The following is a 16,257-nucleotide window of genomic DNA, read 5'->3' on the forward strand; positions in this document are numbered from 1 at the left end:
TTTTTTAAAAGAAACAGGAAACGCAATGACCGTCAATGGAGAACGATATCGAGAGATGCTATGATGGCATGGACTTGGATGACATGCGGTTCCAACAGGATGGTGCCACCAGCCATACGGCAGACATTTAATGGACGACTCATCTCACGTAACAGTGAAGTAACTCGGCCACTTTGATGACTTTTTCCTGTGGGAATTCGTAAAGTTCAAAATTTATTCTACTCAAGTGAATTATATTCCTGAATTAAAGACAGATATTCGGAGAGATATCAACGACATTCAGCAACAGGTATACAAAAGTGTGGTACAGAATTGGAGGAGGGCACCTGTCCAATATCCTCTTTCATTTTTAATGATAATGTCGTCCCTTTAAAAACATGTAAAAACTTTGCCAACCTTTTAATTAATAAAATATTGTTTCCTCATCCTGCGTTTCTTTTGGAACACTCCTTATTATTTAGCCAATATCGTAGTTTCATTTGGACCTATCGTTTGTTTTGTTAGTATATTAGTTAGTTGAGTTGGCATTGTGAACAATTTTTTGACATGTGCAGAAAAACTTCTTGGCTTTTATACTTTATTATATTAAATTAGCTAACATAATCTCTGACACATATGCACACGTTGTTCTTGGTATTTGTCCTGATTGTGAATAATAATACAGAAGTTGCAATAAATGAATTTGTTTGACAGTGTTTTCGTAATCCTTTTGTTGCCTACACTTGATTACTGTTTGTTTTACTTCAAAATAATACTATTTTCTTACTATGCTTATAGTCCGTACAATATTTGTTGAGAAAGAATTCCAAGAAAGGAATACGCCAACAAAGTTCTATTCTCGGAACAACTGTAACAATTTACCACAACAGGGGCGTGCCTTGAAATTTTCCGCCAATGTCTTTCTACTTCGGGTATCAATGCGGTTAATTCCAATAAAGTGACGCAGGGGTCTCCTTAGAATTCTATCCCAACAAATATCGTACGGACTGTATATGAGATGCTTTTGCAACTTTAATTAATGCAATTATTGTTAAAACAGGATGTCTGCAAATCACATTTAATTTTGTTAACGATCTTAAACAGTTTCCTTCTTTTTTTTTCCTCCACCATTATCTTTATAAGGACCACCTCTGTTGGTAGAATAAAAGGGTATAATAATTTTATCAATTATTTTAAGTCCCGATCCCTATTCTTTCGATTACTTACTTCTTTTCTTTCTTAATAGCACTCGTTCAAATTACGTAATCGTCGCGAAATCCTGAAACGAGCCAATTACGACCTCATCACCCCTCAGGCCTGGCTTATCGTACAATGTATTTGCTGAAATTGTTCTTTGACGCGATTGCGGTTCAATTATGTCGCGGTGGTAATGCGTTTTGGTCTGATGTCGCAATTTTCCTTCTGCTGATCGAGGCGGCAAATTAGACGAGGCACTGCACTGCATAATAATCAGAGCAGAATGTAAACGCACGTTTATTGAAAGGCGTTAACTTTTAGATTCAAAAGACTAGTTCCATTATAATGTGTCCCAGACAATTATTATTTATGTGGAGATACATTGTTTTATAAACTATGCTGATTTAATATTTGTAATACTAAAAGCGTTTTTGAAATTACTTCATTTATTTATTGTTGTGTTATGATAATATTTTTTATAAATTTAATTTTCTTTTTTACTGCCTTGTCCAGTGTTACATTTTATGATTTTGTAAATCAGATATTTTGGAATTGGAATGGTTATATCAACACATTTGTTTTATAAACATCTCTCTAGCTTCTATAAATCATCGAATTGTTAATTGAAACAGCTGTTTTCAAAAAAAGGTATATTTGGTATTTTCCTCATCATGCTTTGTTGTTGCAGGGCTTCACAGTGGCCCTGTTCTACTGCTTCCTAAACACTGAGGTCCAGAACACCGTTCGGCACCATCTGGAGAACTGGAAGACTAGGAGGTCTTTGGGACCTAGTCGTCTAAGATCAGGGAGTCGTAGCAAGGACTGGTCTCCTCGATCCAGGACAGAGAGCATACGGTAAGAGGATTTGGTGTAGTTTAGATGGAAAGATCAGGATCAGCAAACAAAGCTTGAGAAATAGTCATCGTATTTATAGAGATAAATTTATAGAGATATTTTCCACAAGTTTGGTTGGTTCTGATCTGATTGAAATTTATATTATTTTACAAAATTGCTTTTCATTGCAGTTTCGCTCTCTGCAATTGGCTTAATACGGTTGATTTAAAAGAACAGCAAAATATCACACTAACAAGCACTCACATGCAACCGAGTTCGGGAACTATCCAGTGGCGGTGCAGACAATAAAATGCAGTAAAAAAACGAATTATAATTCAACTATATATTTGATTAAAAAAATAATAATAATTTCAGATTTAGTAAAGTTACACCCTATGTCAATTCTAAAGCTACTCGTACACTGTATTTATTAAACTGTTCTTAAGGTTATATCGGTCGATAGCCGCACGGTTTAAGGCGTCAGTACTTAAATCGATGTGTCGATCTGCCCGGGTTTCGAATCCCGCGGCCGGTAGACCGTAGATTAGATATGCTTGTACGGAGGATTGGCACCCTCTGTGCAGGTATGGTAGGGTGGAAGAATGTTGGCTTGGGTCAATGTGACAGATTGACACCGCATTTGACCACCCCCTAATTAATGAGGTTTTCCAGGTTTCCCTCATTCCTGCACTGAATGGTGGTTAGGGCCTACCAACATAAGTCGTTCCTGGGCGCAAATTCGGCCTGCGTAATAATAATATGCCGCCTCCTCTCCCCGCACAAGTCTCCGACTTCTGGGCTAATTCTCGTAGTTAGAATGAGGAGTAGAGATATTATTATTATTATTATTCTACATAAATATCAAATATCAAAATGATCTTCATGTTAAAATCGTCATCTGTTTTACACTTTTTTAAATTGAATTTATCAAAATTGTATCAAGATATTGGTAAATAATTATGTTAAGCAAAAGAAATATTCGTTTTAGCAAACGGCCATAGAGAACTGTATAAATTTCATATCTCAAAAGCGAAGATGGCGCTTTTTCTTGGCCATCCCTATCGAAAGTAGTTTAGCACGAACGTGACTGAAATATATCCACCCGCGTTCCGAAGAACTGCGTGATGAATCTAAGCGGGTCGTTTATTGGGAAAAGCGCGATTTGGGAGACGATTGCCAAAATTACACTATCTCGTATTCTTAGACGTCGTTTTTGCCCCACAGTTTTCGATACTCCGACGCCTACAGGAGGGACAACCGATTATTTGTACATAACAGCTGCGTAAATTGTAAATTGTAGGTTAAATAAATACCTTACGTCAACGTTTCGACTTACTTTTAAATCATCTTCAGGTCGTTGCTTTCAACAAACAACTATTTGACCAGAAACAGGTGACTTGCAACCTTTATTCATGTGACCTTGGCAAGTTTTTCACTTCTACCCTGTACGGTGCGTCCGCAGTGAAGAATCAATCTCTGCGAAAAAATACACAACGCGGATTACATAAATTTGCCGCAAAGGCGTGGAGATGGAAACTTTTTTGCCTGTTACATGTGTTCCGTTCCACTCTTTTGGCTGTTCGACTCCTGTTTCGGAATGTTAAACGATCGATCACTTAAACGCCAATTTGTGGAAAATTTACGCACACATACGTGATTCAGATATTGAAAACCCTCAGCTCATTTGCTACACATACGAAGTATGTACGAGAGTAGTACGTATTCTTTTTTATATGGAATAGAGTGACTTTTTTCTTGAATGAATAAAAATTGGTAACAACTGACTCCTTTATTTAGTACAATTACTGAAATTAAATAAGGGAACAATAGTTCACTATTTAAAATGGAGAAAAACTTTTATTTTGTTCAAGATATTTTGCTGATCCTGATATTGAATTACTAGCTTTTGGTTATATCTATCAGGCGTTATGACCAAGGAAAAATCACTTTTATATAGGGTGCATGGCCGCTGGGGTATCCGAGAAACTTCGTATATGAATTCTATGACTAATTTTAAGCAAAAATGAATATTCACTTTCCCCGAATTTCCAATGGTTCTTGAAATATCGGGGTTTGAAGATGCCAGGTCGAATGGGTAGTTGCTAAGTACTAAATTACATTGTTGCGACTAGAGGGCTAGGTAATTTAATAATTAGCAAGCTGGCTTGGATTAGAAAAAAATGTTGATTGTCAGTTTGTTAATTATCATTCAATTCAATTGAAAAATACGCGGACATGTTTTTCGTGTATGGATATTGCAACGGTGGTACCACGGCCTCAATTAGAGAATATCAACGACAATATCCAAACCGCCATCTTCCAAGCAAACGTTCAAAGGACCTTTACAACTCTTCGATTAACAGGTGCGTTCCCAAAACCGACTTATGAAAAGAAGTTATGCAAAGAAAAAAAATGCTGCAGAAGTATTTGAGCTTATTGAAGAATTTCCGTACTTACTGGACAAAGTACGACGGCTATGCAAGACACTTTGCGAGAAAACGGACAGCATCTCTATCATTACCAACCCGTACAAGAACTTCTCCCCACGAATTTGCTCCAAAGAGTTCGTCTTTATGAATGGTGGTGCATTTATCTGGATACCTTTCAAGAAGCCTTTTCTGTGACGAAGCTACATTTACAAGAGGTGGAATCAACAACTTCCACAATGATCATGTGTGGGCAATAGAAAACCCTCATTCTATTCCATTTTCAGAGAAGATTCTCGGTCAACGTTTGGGCTGGAATAATAATAATAATAATTAATAATTAAGTTATTGGACCACATTTCTTCGACGGAAATTTGAACAGCGAGATGTATCAGGCCTTTTTGGAGAACGATCTACCTCTACCACTTCAGTACATTCCTCTTCAAAGCAGCCGGACGATGTTCTTTGTAAACGATGGTGGTCCGTCCCATTATGGAAGAGGAGTCACTAATTTCCTCAGTGAAAAGTATTCAAATCGATGGATAGGTCGATCTCCGGATCTCAACCCGTTGGACTTTTTCAAATTGGATTTGTGAAAACACTTTTCTATTCAATAGGAAAGCTTATTTGCAGGGACCAAGTCATTGAGAAGATTCATACAGCGTTTAATGAGATGAAAAACAATATGGAGAACTACTACTGGAAACGAGATCTTAGACAAAGGATTATGTTATTCATTGCACAAGGCGATGGTCACATTGAGCAGCTTTAATAATTACACTGTCATTACGCTTTTATTAAAATAAATCACATTTTTTCTAAGCTTTCTAGTAGCAACAATGCAATTTACTCTTTAGCAACTACCCTTACGACCTGGCAATATCAAACCCCGATATTCAAAAACCATTGGGAATTCGGGAAAGATGAATAGAATCATTTTTTCTTAAAATTATTCATAGAATTCATATACGAAGTATCTGGGATATCTCGGCGGACACCCTGTATATAAATCTTGTACGTATACGTTAATTCGATGATAAGATTTGGTCATAACGCCTGTATGGCACAGTATCACCTGCATGTTGTTGCATGTTGCTTGACAGGAATACTCAGTGGACATTGGTGAACATGGAAGACGTGGAAGAAGCAATGAAGTATCTTCAAACCACTTCCAATGGGCACGCGTAAAAGATGTAGCAAATAGAGGAAACAGCTTTCTTGTGTTTTGCATGTATGGAGAATGAATTCTAATTTACTAAAATTTGTGTAAACTTTTATTTTTATATGCAGTTTTAGTTAGGTGTTTTCAAGTTAAGTACAAAGTTGACACAATAATTTAATAAATACATAAACAAATCTTTGAATAATCTCTTTATAAGTTACGTTATTTTTAAATTATACAAGTACATAAATCATCATTAGATTTAAGATCATGAAAGCGGAGAATGAAAAAAAACGGGCTAGTTCCAAAAGTTTTTATTTTGTTTTATTAAAACGAAGTAAATTACAGTACTTTAGAGCTTGAACATTACTTTTTTTTAATGGAGACTGTAAATCCTCAACGACTATACTCCGTATTGGCAGCTGGACCTCCTGTGTGTCTTAGTAATTACCTTTGGGAAACTAAATATAACACAAATAATATAGTTAGGCAATATTTATTAAGGTTAGATATTACTACCACAAAGAAAAATATGTTTTGTTTTAAAAACATACATACATATTTACTTAAGCAGTATTCAATTAAATGTGTTTATTTTGTAGACAATTAAGTAATGTTAAGTTAAAAATAAATAAATATTTGTAGAGCCTTTGTTTTCATTTTTATATTGCAACGTTTACTTACATATTGATTTTAGCAGTATACGGAGGGTTTTAGTTGTTTGTTCTTAATGGGATTGAAATTAGAGAAAAATATTACATTTTTTGGATTTTTGGAAATATCACTGAGGATGTTCGATGTAGACTGATGAAACTTGGGCCACTGATTTAAGTGGAAGTAAAAACCTGCTATGTTGACCTACAAACATGTCAACCAGTAGTAGAGATAGGAGGGGTTATTGCCTCAGAACTTCGACACCAATGAGAATTCTGCAAATTCATTAAATTAGCGCTTTCTATTAACAAGAAAAAAGATCCCTTACATGTTCGAATAACGAGCAGTTTTAAAGTTCTGAATTTTTTTTATTAAAGTAACCGTACAACACAGTTAAGGAAATTGAAATTAAAATTACTTAAAAGTTAAAAAATTCATTAGCGTATAAATTCTGATATTTTTTTGGAGCTATTTTCCTTTGAAAGAACGCACTTATTTCAGAAACATCCTGTAGAATCATCAAACCAAGTAGATATACAGTATGTCCACAGAAAAGGTATTGAATAGAAAAAACTTTTCTATTTTTCATTTTATAGTAAAAGGCTGTCTCTAATACCATTTTTCGAAAAAATCGGCCTACTTTTATTTATTTTTGTAATCATTTTTTTTACAAGAAATGTTAAATTTTTCTCTCCCAATCTTACTTTAAGAGCCAGTAAAATTTTTTATCAAGAGTAATTTTTTCGACAAAATGAAAAATAAAAAAAATTCCTATTCAACACTTTTGTGTGGACATACTGTATATTTTTTAAGTAGTTTAAAAAATATCATATAATACCACGTAGTTACAATACACGTAAACATTTTGTGTAAATAAATCCCTTTCCGCATGCAGGATGACAACTGTCCTCTAACAGGAACATATTTATATGTTTGATGAATTCTGTTGACTTTTCACAGGGTCAAACGGACGTAAAACCAATACTGTCAGGAAGTCAATTTATCATTTTACCTCAAAATCGTAAATTATATTAAAGTCACAACACGTACTGTGTAAACTAAAATATCATAGACATGACTACGCCAACAATAATTTCCCGTCGTTTTCTCCTCTGATACGTCATTTCACAGATATTGGCCTTACTACTGTGTTCAATTAGTTTCTCAATTGTTTCATCTAAGCATCTGTTAGTTCAATAGCTAACAATTCTTAATGGAAATTTAATACCCCAGATCAAGCAGTCTCGAGAAAGCATACAATCAACTTCGTCAATAATAATTGTACACTTATTGCTTTAATATACTTGTAAAAGGTTCCCTCAGCCTGATGATAAATGATAGACAAAATTCTTCTTCAATACAAGGCGATAAATATTGAATGCAGCTTGGGCAAGTTCATCTTGTCCGCGAGTAGCAACGATACCAGATTAGTACCGGAGCTCATTCTCTTTTATGAACGGCAAACGGTCAACATCGGTACAGATGAGAAAAAGTTATATGACCTAATGAAATTCAAATCACTTGTGAACCGTAGAGACACCAAATGGTGAAAGACTGGTATTAGTGTGAGAACCGTGAAGAATATTGTGAAGCAAGGAAAAAATATTGCAAATGGGGAAACTTCATCGTTCCATACCCGACATTAATAAATATAAAATATCGCTAAAAGGAAATTTGAATCACGAACTCCCGTTCAAAATTTGATACGCTTCAATCCTCACCATAAGTGTAGGGAATGGACTATCATCTTTTCTTCTTTCAATAATGCGAAGGTATTAATTAAAAGTGTATGTTATCCTATTAGGTACATGGGGAAAAGTGGTTTTAGTTTTTAATATTTCATGGTGGTCATGGTTACCGTCGTGCAGCAGTGAAAGATGGAGTGGGAGTAGCGCACATTTACTATGCAATTTGGGCTCTGTTTAGTTCGTCTGTAACCAAATAATAGCTATTCACCACTTTTCTTTTAAACGTAATTTGATTACGTGTGGTGTAAAATTTTGTTGCCTGCGTACTGTTTCTTGTGCGTTTTAAAAGTTTAAATTAGATTGTAAAGACAGACCACCAAAACTTGCAAAACATGTTATTTACTGAAAAATCAATAGTGCGAGAAATACCAAACTTTAATGAAAAAATAATTGAAAAGATTATGTCGGACAAAACAGAAAAAGGTCTCTCATCATAAAAAATAATATTGAGCATATTTTCTCTATATTTCAATAATACTTAAAATAAAACTACCCAATTATATATTTTTTCAATACTTTGTAGTTATGTTTTCCGCCCTCTCTGGTAAGTCAAGAGTCGCCACTACCAACTAGTGACTATTAATGGAACGTCATGGATTGAAGTTGAAATTTTTAAAAAGAATGGAGTAAATCCGAAGACCCGTATCAAAAGGACACTATGTAGTTGTTTATAGTTCATGGTGGTCGAGAAAAGTGTTTTACACCAAAAACGAAACTAATTTTTCAAGTCATGAGTATCATCATGACATGAACGACATAATTACAAAAAATTGATTACAAACGAAACTTATACTTTTGCCGCCATATTGACAATGTGAAAGCTGAAAAATGTCCTACATCCGCATGTCGACAGGATACATTGAAGTAATGGTTACAAGAAAAAAGTCGATTAAATTTTACCTCCCTGATTTGAACACTATCGAACTTATTTGGGCGTTACTCAAATAATATGTCACTAGTAAAAATGTTACTTTCACTTTGACAGACGTTGAAAAAATGTTGCAATGATTTTTTTGACACATTTACCCGCGAGGATAGAATACTTGCTGCCAACATGCCAAAAAAATTGAAACAGAATTAATGTGTAGTGACACAGCTATAGACCAAATTATTATACGAGTAAACTTCAAGAAGATAATGATGATAATTTCAATGATGAAGATAACATTTTTAATTCTGATATTAATGATAATGAAAGTGAAGAGGACGTTTAACTATTATTTTATCCTTATAAATTATATTTACTTAAAACAAAAACTACGTATTAGTTTTTGGATCGAGTGCAGATAAATAATCTACTACGGAATAAGTATTTGTTTTCTCTGGTCTCAATACACCACAAAAAGTTTGATGGTCACTGGATATATTCTTTCGACAAACACAACCAAATTCCTCATGCTCCAAAATGCTGTTTATCATTTAGCTTAGCACTTAAAAATGACGGTCTCATAAAGATAAAATTACCGTCACGGCGCCAGAGCCTTTATATATGTCGTATGTACACGGTTATTCGCCACCTCCAACATATACAGTTAATTTTTCATGCCAGTTTCAAAGGCAAATGCGTAGTAAGTACATTACATTTGTCTGTGTTCATTACACTGCTTTATTTACATGTAAATATTAAATAATATTCACTAATATTCATCATGCTCCGAGGGTTACATGAGATATAGCAATATACAGAGTGATTCAAAAAACCGCTGACAGACTTCTAGGGTAGATAATACATGAAAAAAAAAAGACGAAAAGTCTTAATAAACATAGGGTCGCAAGTTGCATTCTTAACGAGATACAGGGCGTCAAAGTTTATGTAAAATTAAACATTTTGTCAGAATGAAATAACGTAAACAATAAACAACAAATTTAAGGTTGAAAACGTAATGATAAAAATTGTATAACTAGAAATGATATAAAATACCAGAGTAGGTGTTGGAAGTAACCACCTTGTGATTCGACACAAGTTTCTACCCTCCGAGCTAAGGATCTTATTATTCTTTCAAAAATCCCGGTATTACAATTGTTTGAAAGACTTGTTGAATTCGTTGTCATAATTCATCACTCGAATTTACTGGAGTTGCGTAAATCAGCTCCTTAACATGACTACAAGTGAGGAAATCCAGAGGATTTAAGTCCGGTGAACGGGCGGGCCACTGGATTGGACCACCACGTCCAATCCACCGTCTAGGGTATGTCATATTTAAATAATCTCTTACTTGTCGAGCGAAATGTGCCGGAGCGCCGTCATGATGGAATCAAAGGCTCCACCGCACATCCAGTGGTGCTTCATCTAACAAGCTGTTCAAATCATTCATTAAAAAATTAAGGTAAGACTGGCCATCTAGTCTATTTGGTAGCCTAAAAGGACCAATGAGCGTGTCGACAATAATGCCAGCATGAACGTTAATTGAAAACTAATGCTGAAAATTTGTTATTCGAATGGCGTGAAGATTTTCGTCGCTCCATAAATGATTATAGTGGAAGTTAATTATCTCTCGTCTCGTATACGATGCTTCATCTGTGAATAAGATATTCGCGGAAAAATTGGGATTCTCTGCAAGCATGCCAAGCAGCCATCGTGACCACTCTAGTCTTCGTGGGTAATCTTGAGGTAGTAAATGTTGAACACGTTGAAAGTGATAAGGGTGCAATTATTGTTCGCAAAGTGTTCTCCAAAAAGATAAATGTAATATGTTTAAATTTCTAGAAATTTGTCGGGTACTTAACATATTATTCGGAGTTCTAGCATAACGCCGTCGTGCAGAATTAATTTTTGTTGCATTTAATTTACCCGTTTCTCTCTTCTATCGATATTATCAAATATTTGCCGATTTGGCGTTCTTCGTGCAGGAAACATTTCTCTGTACCGCCTAACTGTATCAAGGGAAACAAAATTTCCCATAACATAGATGCATATGTGCCATCTCTTCAAATGAATATTCGTAATTCATACTATTAATGAAAATAGTGAATTAGCTGAAGTAATTTAAATAACCGTAAAAATGACAAAAAGAATCTTATAAGCTAGTTTACTTTACTCACTTGTACACTTATTATTGACATTAGTGACAGCCGATGTTTAATTTTAATTTGAATAGCACAAGCCTACTATGTGAAACTAAAATGAATGAAAATAAAATTGGATTCATAAATTTTCTACAAACGTGTTTTTCTTAAAAATGATTGCTTTAGTAAAAATTTTGCAAGAGACCAATTCGATAGACAATTGAACACTTTACACGAAAATAGTGCCGGTTTGACTAAATTAGAAGTGGCGTAGAAAATATTTTTAAGAAGGGTCACGTTGACCCCGTCTCTACAACACTGCTGCACATAAAATTTTGAGCAGTACATCAAACATTGGTCTTAAGGTGCTAACTACGCATAGCAAATTGGAAATAGAAAAATTCAGACATTTTGGAATTATTGCAGACAATGTTTAATTTTACAGAAACTTTGACGCCCTGTATCTCGTTAAGGAGGCATTTGCGACCCTATGTTTATTAAGACATGTATTACCTACCCTAGAAGTCTGTCAGCGGTTTTTTAATCACCCTGTATAATAGGTCTGTTTCACATCAGTTAAAGAACCAAATTAAAACTATCTGAGATATTTGACCACTTCGGGTTTCGCTGAAAATACGTGACAACTTAAGTGGACGATAGTTTGAAAACAGTTTGAGATGCTGCAGAAACAAACTGATAGAAATATGCAATTTACCTAATCCATATGCCTGAAGCAATACAGCAAGATAATTAAGAAATCATAAAATAAACGACTTTGTTTACTATTAATAATAGCATCCCTTCGTCTGCTGTCTTCATTTCGCAGTTTCAGTGACTGTCAATATGTTGTAAGTGAATATTCAAATACTTAAGAACATTTAAATTCATAGTGGTGCTTTTAAATCCAAACTTATTCCATTTTTTCCACAATTTCCTCGACACTTAAAAGGAAATCATTAGTGCATAATGAATAACTAACTGTAAGAGCTCTTTGAAAGACGCCAAAGATTTATGTCTCTAACTCTATTATTTTGCAAATTGGGTCAAGCATGTCGTAAAACTTCGTTTTCATTTTGGACTAATTTCAATTAAGCCATACTTAATGTCGATTTGCTATAAATACAACTTTACGATTATTCATATGTGGCTCCGTTTGACATTTAGTGTGTCATTAGATGATTGGATTTACTCTCGTTCTCTGAAACAGTCGACTGTCAGCTTTAAGCAGCTATTAAGGGGATATAATTTTACTAGCAAATTGCGAATAATATCGTTTGGTAGTGTCGTTAAACTAATGTCTTTTTCTGTTTCGAGTTATAGGCATACTAATTTTAGTATAAAAGGCTGTATACAGGGTCTGGACATATTTTTATTTCCGATACAAAGTTAGTAAATTATATAAATAATTCACCAGTCTCCCCTAATAATTCTGACTCTGCCCCCATATCATTTGTATAACTTTATACCATCGATACAAGGGAATAAAAAAACGCCATAAGAAGTGCGCAAAGCCTGCGGTTCTAAGCTCTCCTTGACTATTGGCTTACTGTCTCTGTCTTGCATTATGAATTTGGGAACAACGTACGTCTAAGATGCGTATATACGGAAGATAGAATACTGGACAATAATTAGCAGAGAGCGGACAATTTGTGACTTTAACCTTGAACATAGATATGTCATTCATAAACCTAGATACATTACCTATGACGCAGTGGCGTGTCGGGTATGCATCGGAAATTTACGTGATAGTTCACGAAAATTCCACGGTACATACATTTTTAGACGTTATAAAATATTTAGAAAATCAGAAATTGTATACTACATATTTATTAAATAAAGTTCGGTTAAAAATAGTGTCGTTCTTTTAATTGGAAATTAGGAGTCAATGTAACGAATAGCCTCAGGCGACGCACATGATAGAATAGTCCAACTCACGCTCCATTCATAACAGGGCTGCAGTTTTAATTCTGACCAATAGGAATTCGATAAACGCAACCGATGTCGATGGATGGACTAGAGATGGGCGCGAGTGTCATTTCATTTCTTAAATGAACTAAATTAAATTAATTATTTTCTCGTTATTTAACCTGTTCACATGATTTATAGATTTTAAATAAAGGGTACAAATCTTCGCGAGGATAATACGATATATTTGCTATACATAATAATTATATTTTGCATAGTTTATACACAATACATTTTTGAACGCGTACACATCTCTACCAAAATTTGACCTATTCTTCGGGTTAAAGTCACACATTGTCCGCTCTCTAATAATTAGGTACGTGACTTATTGCGATGGCATAGAGTATAAGCCACGGCCTGGAATTGACAGCAGTGTTGCCATACGTACTCTATTTCTACGCCATTTTTTACAAGAATGATAAGAAATTTTGAGACCATACTAAAGCATTCCAACTTTATTACAAATTATTTAAATTATAACCTTTAGTAAAAACTAAAACGGTATTCTGAAATAAAATGATTGGTAATTTTTAAGCAAAATAATGAATTATTTTCAAATGCTTATTAAATAAAGCTTATTAATTAGTAAAGTGTTTAAATAAACCACCTGCTTGAGCTTCACGATACCCTAATCTGTCGTAAAATTTTTGACGAACATTTGATAAAATTTCAGGAGTAACTTATCCTAAAATATTTCTAATTTTAAGCCGTAATTCATCCAAATTTGCGGCTCTTTCGTGTCGACGTTTATAGAGAAGTTGCGTTAAATGACCCCATAAAAAGAAATCGCAGGGTGTCAGATCTGGAGATCGAAGAGGAGGAGGATGATACCTCTTGTGGAAATAAGCCTTTCAGGAAAAGTTTGTTCCAGATAATCTTGAACTGGCCTTGCGTTGTATGCAGGACATCCGTCTTGCTGAAAGCAAATTTCCTCAAAATTTACATCCAAGTTTTGTACAGCTGGTACAACACTATTTTGTAATAAATACAAATATCTCTCAGCATTTAAGTTACTATCAATAAAAAAGGGACCCACAATATTACCGCCTAAAATGCCAGCCCAAACATTTACCTTTTGAGGGTACTGTGTTCTTAATGGTATACTTAAATGCTTGTTTTCCCGGGACCAATATTGGACCACTGAAGGATTATGATGGCCACGTAGGGAAAAAGATGATTCGTCTGTAAATAAAATCTGCCTAGCAAATTTATTATTTTCATCTATTTTTTCCCTAATTGATTCACAAGTTTGCATTTTATAGGCAATGTAATCATTCTTTTTTAAGATGCGACGAACTGTACGACTTGGAATGTCAAGTTCTTCGGAAATTTGGGAGGAATAACACGGCCCACTTACTTCCACAAAAGCATAGACATTAACCTCTTTTTCTCTCCTTGCTTCAGGAATTTGACGAGGTTCCTGATTGCTACTTTTCATCCACACTCCTCAAAATAAAAAATTTTCAAAACAGTTCTAGCAGTGGGAACTGGTTCGTCGAGGTATAAAAATACATATAAATCGACCAACGACTTCCTCTGCACTTTCTGCACGATAATACCATTTAATAATATTATTTTTTTGTTCGACACTATACACTATTTTTGTTTTGTAATATTCCGTCTGCTTATTACCAAAGGTTTGAGTGGAATAATAATAAAAAGAAAACTAAACAAACAGCAAAGTGCTTCAAGTATTCAGTCGATTCACAAAAAATGCAACGGGGTACGTGCGCTCCCACAGTCAACCAATTACGAGAGTCCGAGTCGCAGCCTCGATGATATATTATGTCATGTCCAACCCCTTTCACCCGAAGTTGATAGGGGAAATGCGTGTAATTTACTTAGTCTATGAGAAAGAATTACCTGGCCAGACCGGTATACAAGTTTAGATTTTCACTACAGATTGTGTATTATGCATAAATATCATTAATGTTGTTCTGGGAATAAAATCTATTGCATGTTTTAGATTTAAGCAATAACATAACCATTGGGTGTTTTTAGTACAGTTTCAAAAGCACTAATCTGACGAACTAATCCATTGTAACAGTAATATTTATTAATTTAATTTTATTGACTAAATTTTATTGTTTAATTTCAGGTCCCAAAGAAAAAGCTTAGACACTGTATAGATATAAAACTTTTTATACAAATAAAGATTGTACTTTAGTTTATTAGTTTTATTTTACAAAAGAAGCCAGCCCGCACTGCAGTTTTGATATGAAAACAGTTTTTAGTTTTCGTAACACTTTTTATTTTCAATTTTACGTTATATTTATTATCTACATGCCTAACGGTTCCATTTCTTAAAATGCTTTTATGTTTTTTCACATCTAAAGTCTGCTTAATATTAATATTATTTATCATTTTGAAGTATTAGATATATGACAATAGAGTATTCCGTTCTCTCAGAGATATAATTAAAATATAAAACCCCTGTATTTTTCATTTAAAATTAATCCTTACCTTTTTCGTGACAATTGAAGAAGAATTGTCGTAAAAGGCATTAGTACAGCTCTTCACTTTCATTTTCGCTATAATTAAATTCCTTTTATACTGTCTCCAGGGCTTCACTACAAAAAATATAAAAACGCATTTATTGTCCAGACAAAAATATAAAGAGTATTCTATTCTCATTGGACTTACACACGATTATTAACGGGTAAAAGAGCCGCCTTGTTATTAATTTATTTAAAAAAAATTGTATACGAGTAATATTCGAGTCTTTTCTTAAAAAATGTTCATAATATCGAAAATGAAAATAGACATGTCTTAGGGGTGCGTTGTTAAACTTTATGTTTTGCTATTTACATAAATAACTTTTCATAATTTTCCTACAAGTTTTTTCAGCTATTACATCCGTGCCTCACCATTAAATATCCAATTGTAAAGACAGTCGACAATATTTTATAAACAAACAGCAGTTACCATATCTTAAAAGTAATTCTCTTTTCCAAATAAATCATTAAGTAGACCCTATTATTGTATTTCAGATATTCTGTATCTAAAGAAATTTTCTGGAAAAACGATCGTCTGTCAGTACCAGCCATATTTTATCTACTCTTTAAGTTAAATATTCAAATCAATTCAGTCCTAACAAAAACACTGTAATTGAAACGCAAATTCCATTTTACATGTATAAATAATGTAGTAGATGATATTCGCAGGAAGTAAATAATATCTTATTTGAATTAATTTTGCAAAAACAAATTAAGTATTCTGTTAAGACGGTTGCTTTTCTTACAATTACATCAATCGAAAAAATATTTAAGCTACATAGCATACAAAT

The 16,257-nt window shown here is 34.0% G+C and overlaps 1 protein-coding gene across 1 annotated transcript; it reads left to right on the forward strand.

Moving 5' to 3' along the window:
* Positions 1–1,864: 1,864 nt before the first annotated feature.
* On the forward strand, positions 1,865–15,137 carry LOC108904555 (diuretic hormone receptor-like; the record flags this gene model as incomplete). The annotated part of the gene is made up of 2 exons (XM_018707165.1): positions 1,865–2,031; positions 15,070–15,137. Coding segments are annotated over 2 exons (198 nt in total), but the record flags the coding sequence as incomplete, so codon positions are not given.
* Between the last annotated feature and the right edge of the window lie 1,120 nt (positions 15,138–16,257).

Source organism: Anoplophora glabripennis, unplaced genomic scaffold, assembly GCF_000390285.2.
Source record: "Anoplophora glabripennis isolate ALB-LARVAE unplaced genomic scaffold, Agla_2.0 scaffold131, whole genome shotgun sequence".
Taxonomy (NCBI): domain Eukaryota; kingdom Metazoa; phylum Arthropoda; class Insecta; order Coleoptera; family Cerambycidae; genus Anoplophora; species Anoplophora glabripennis.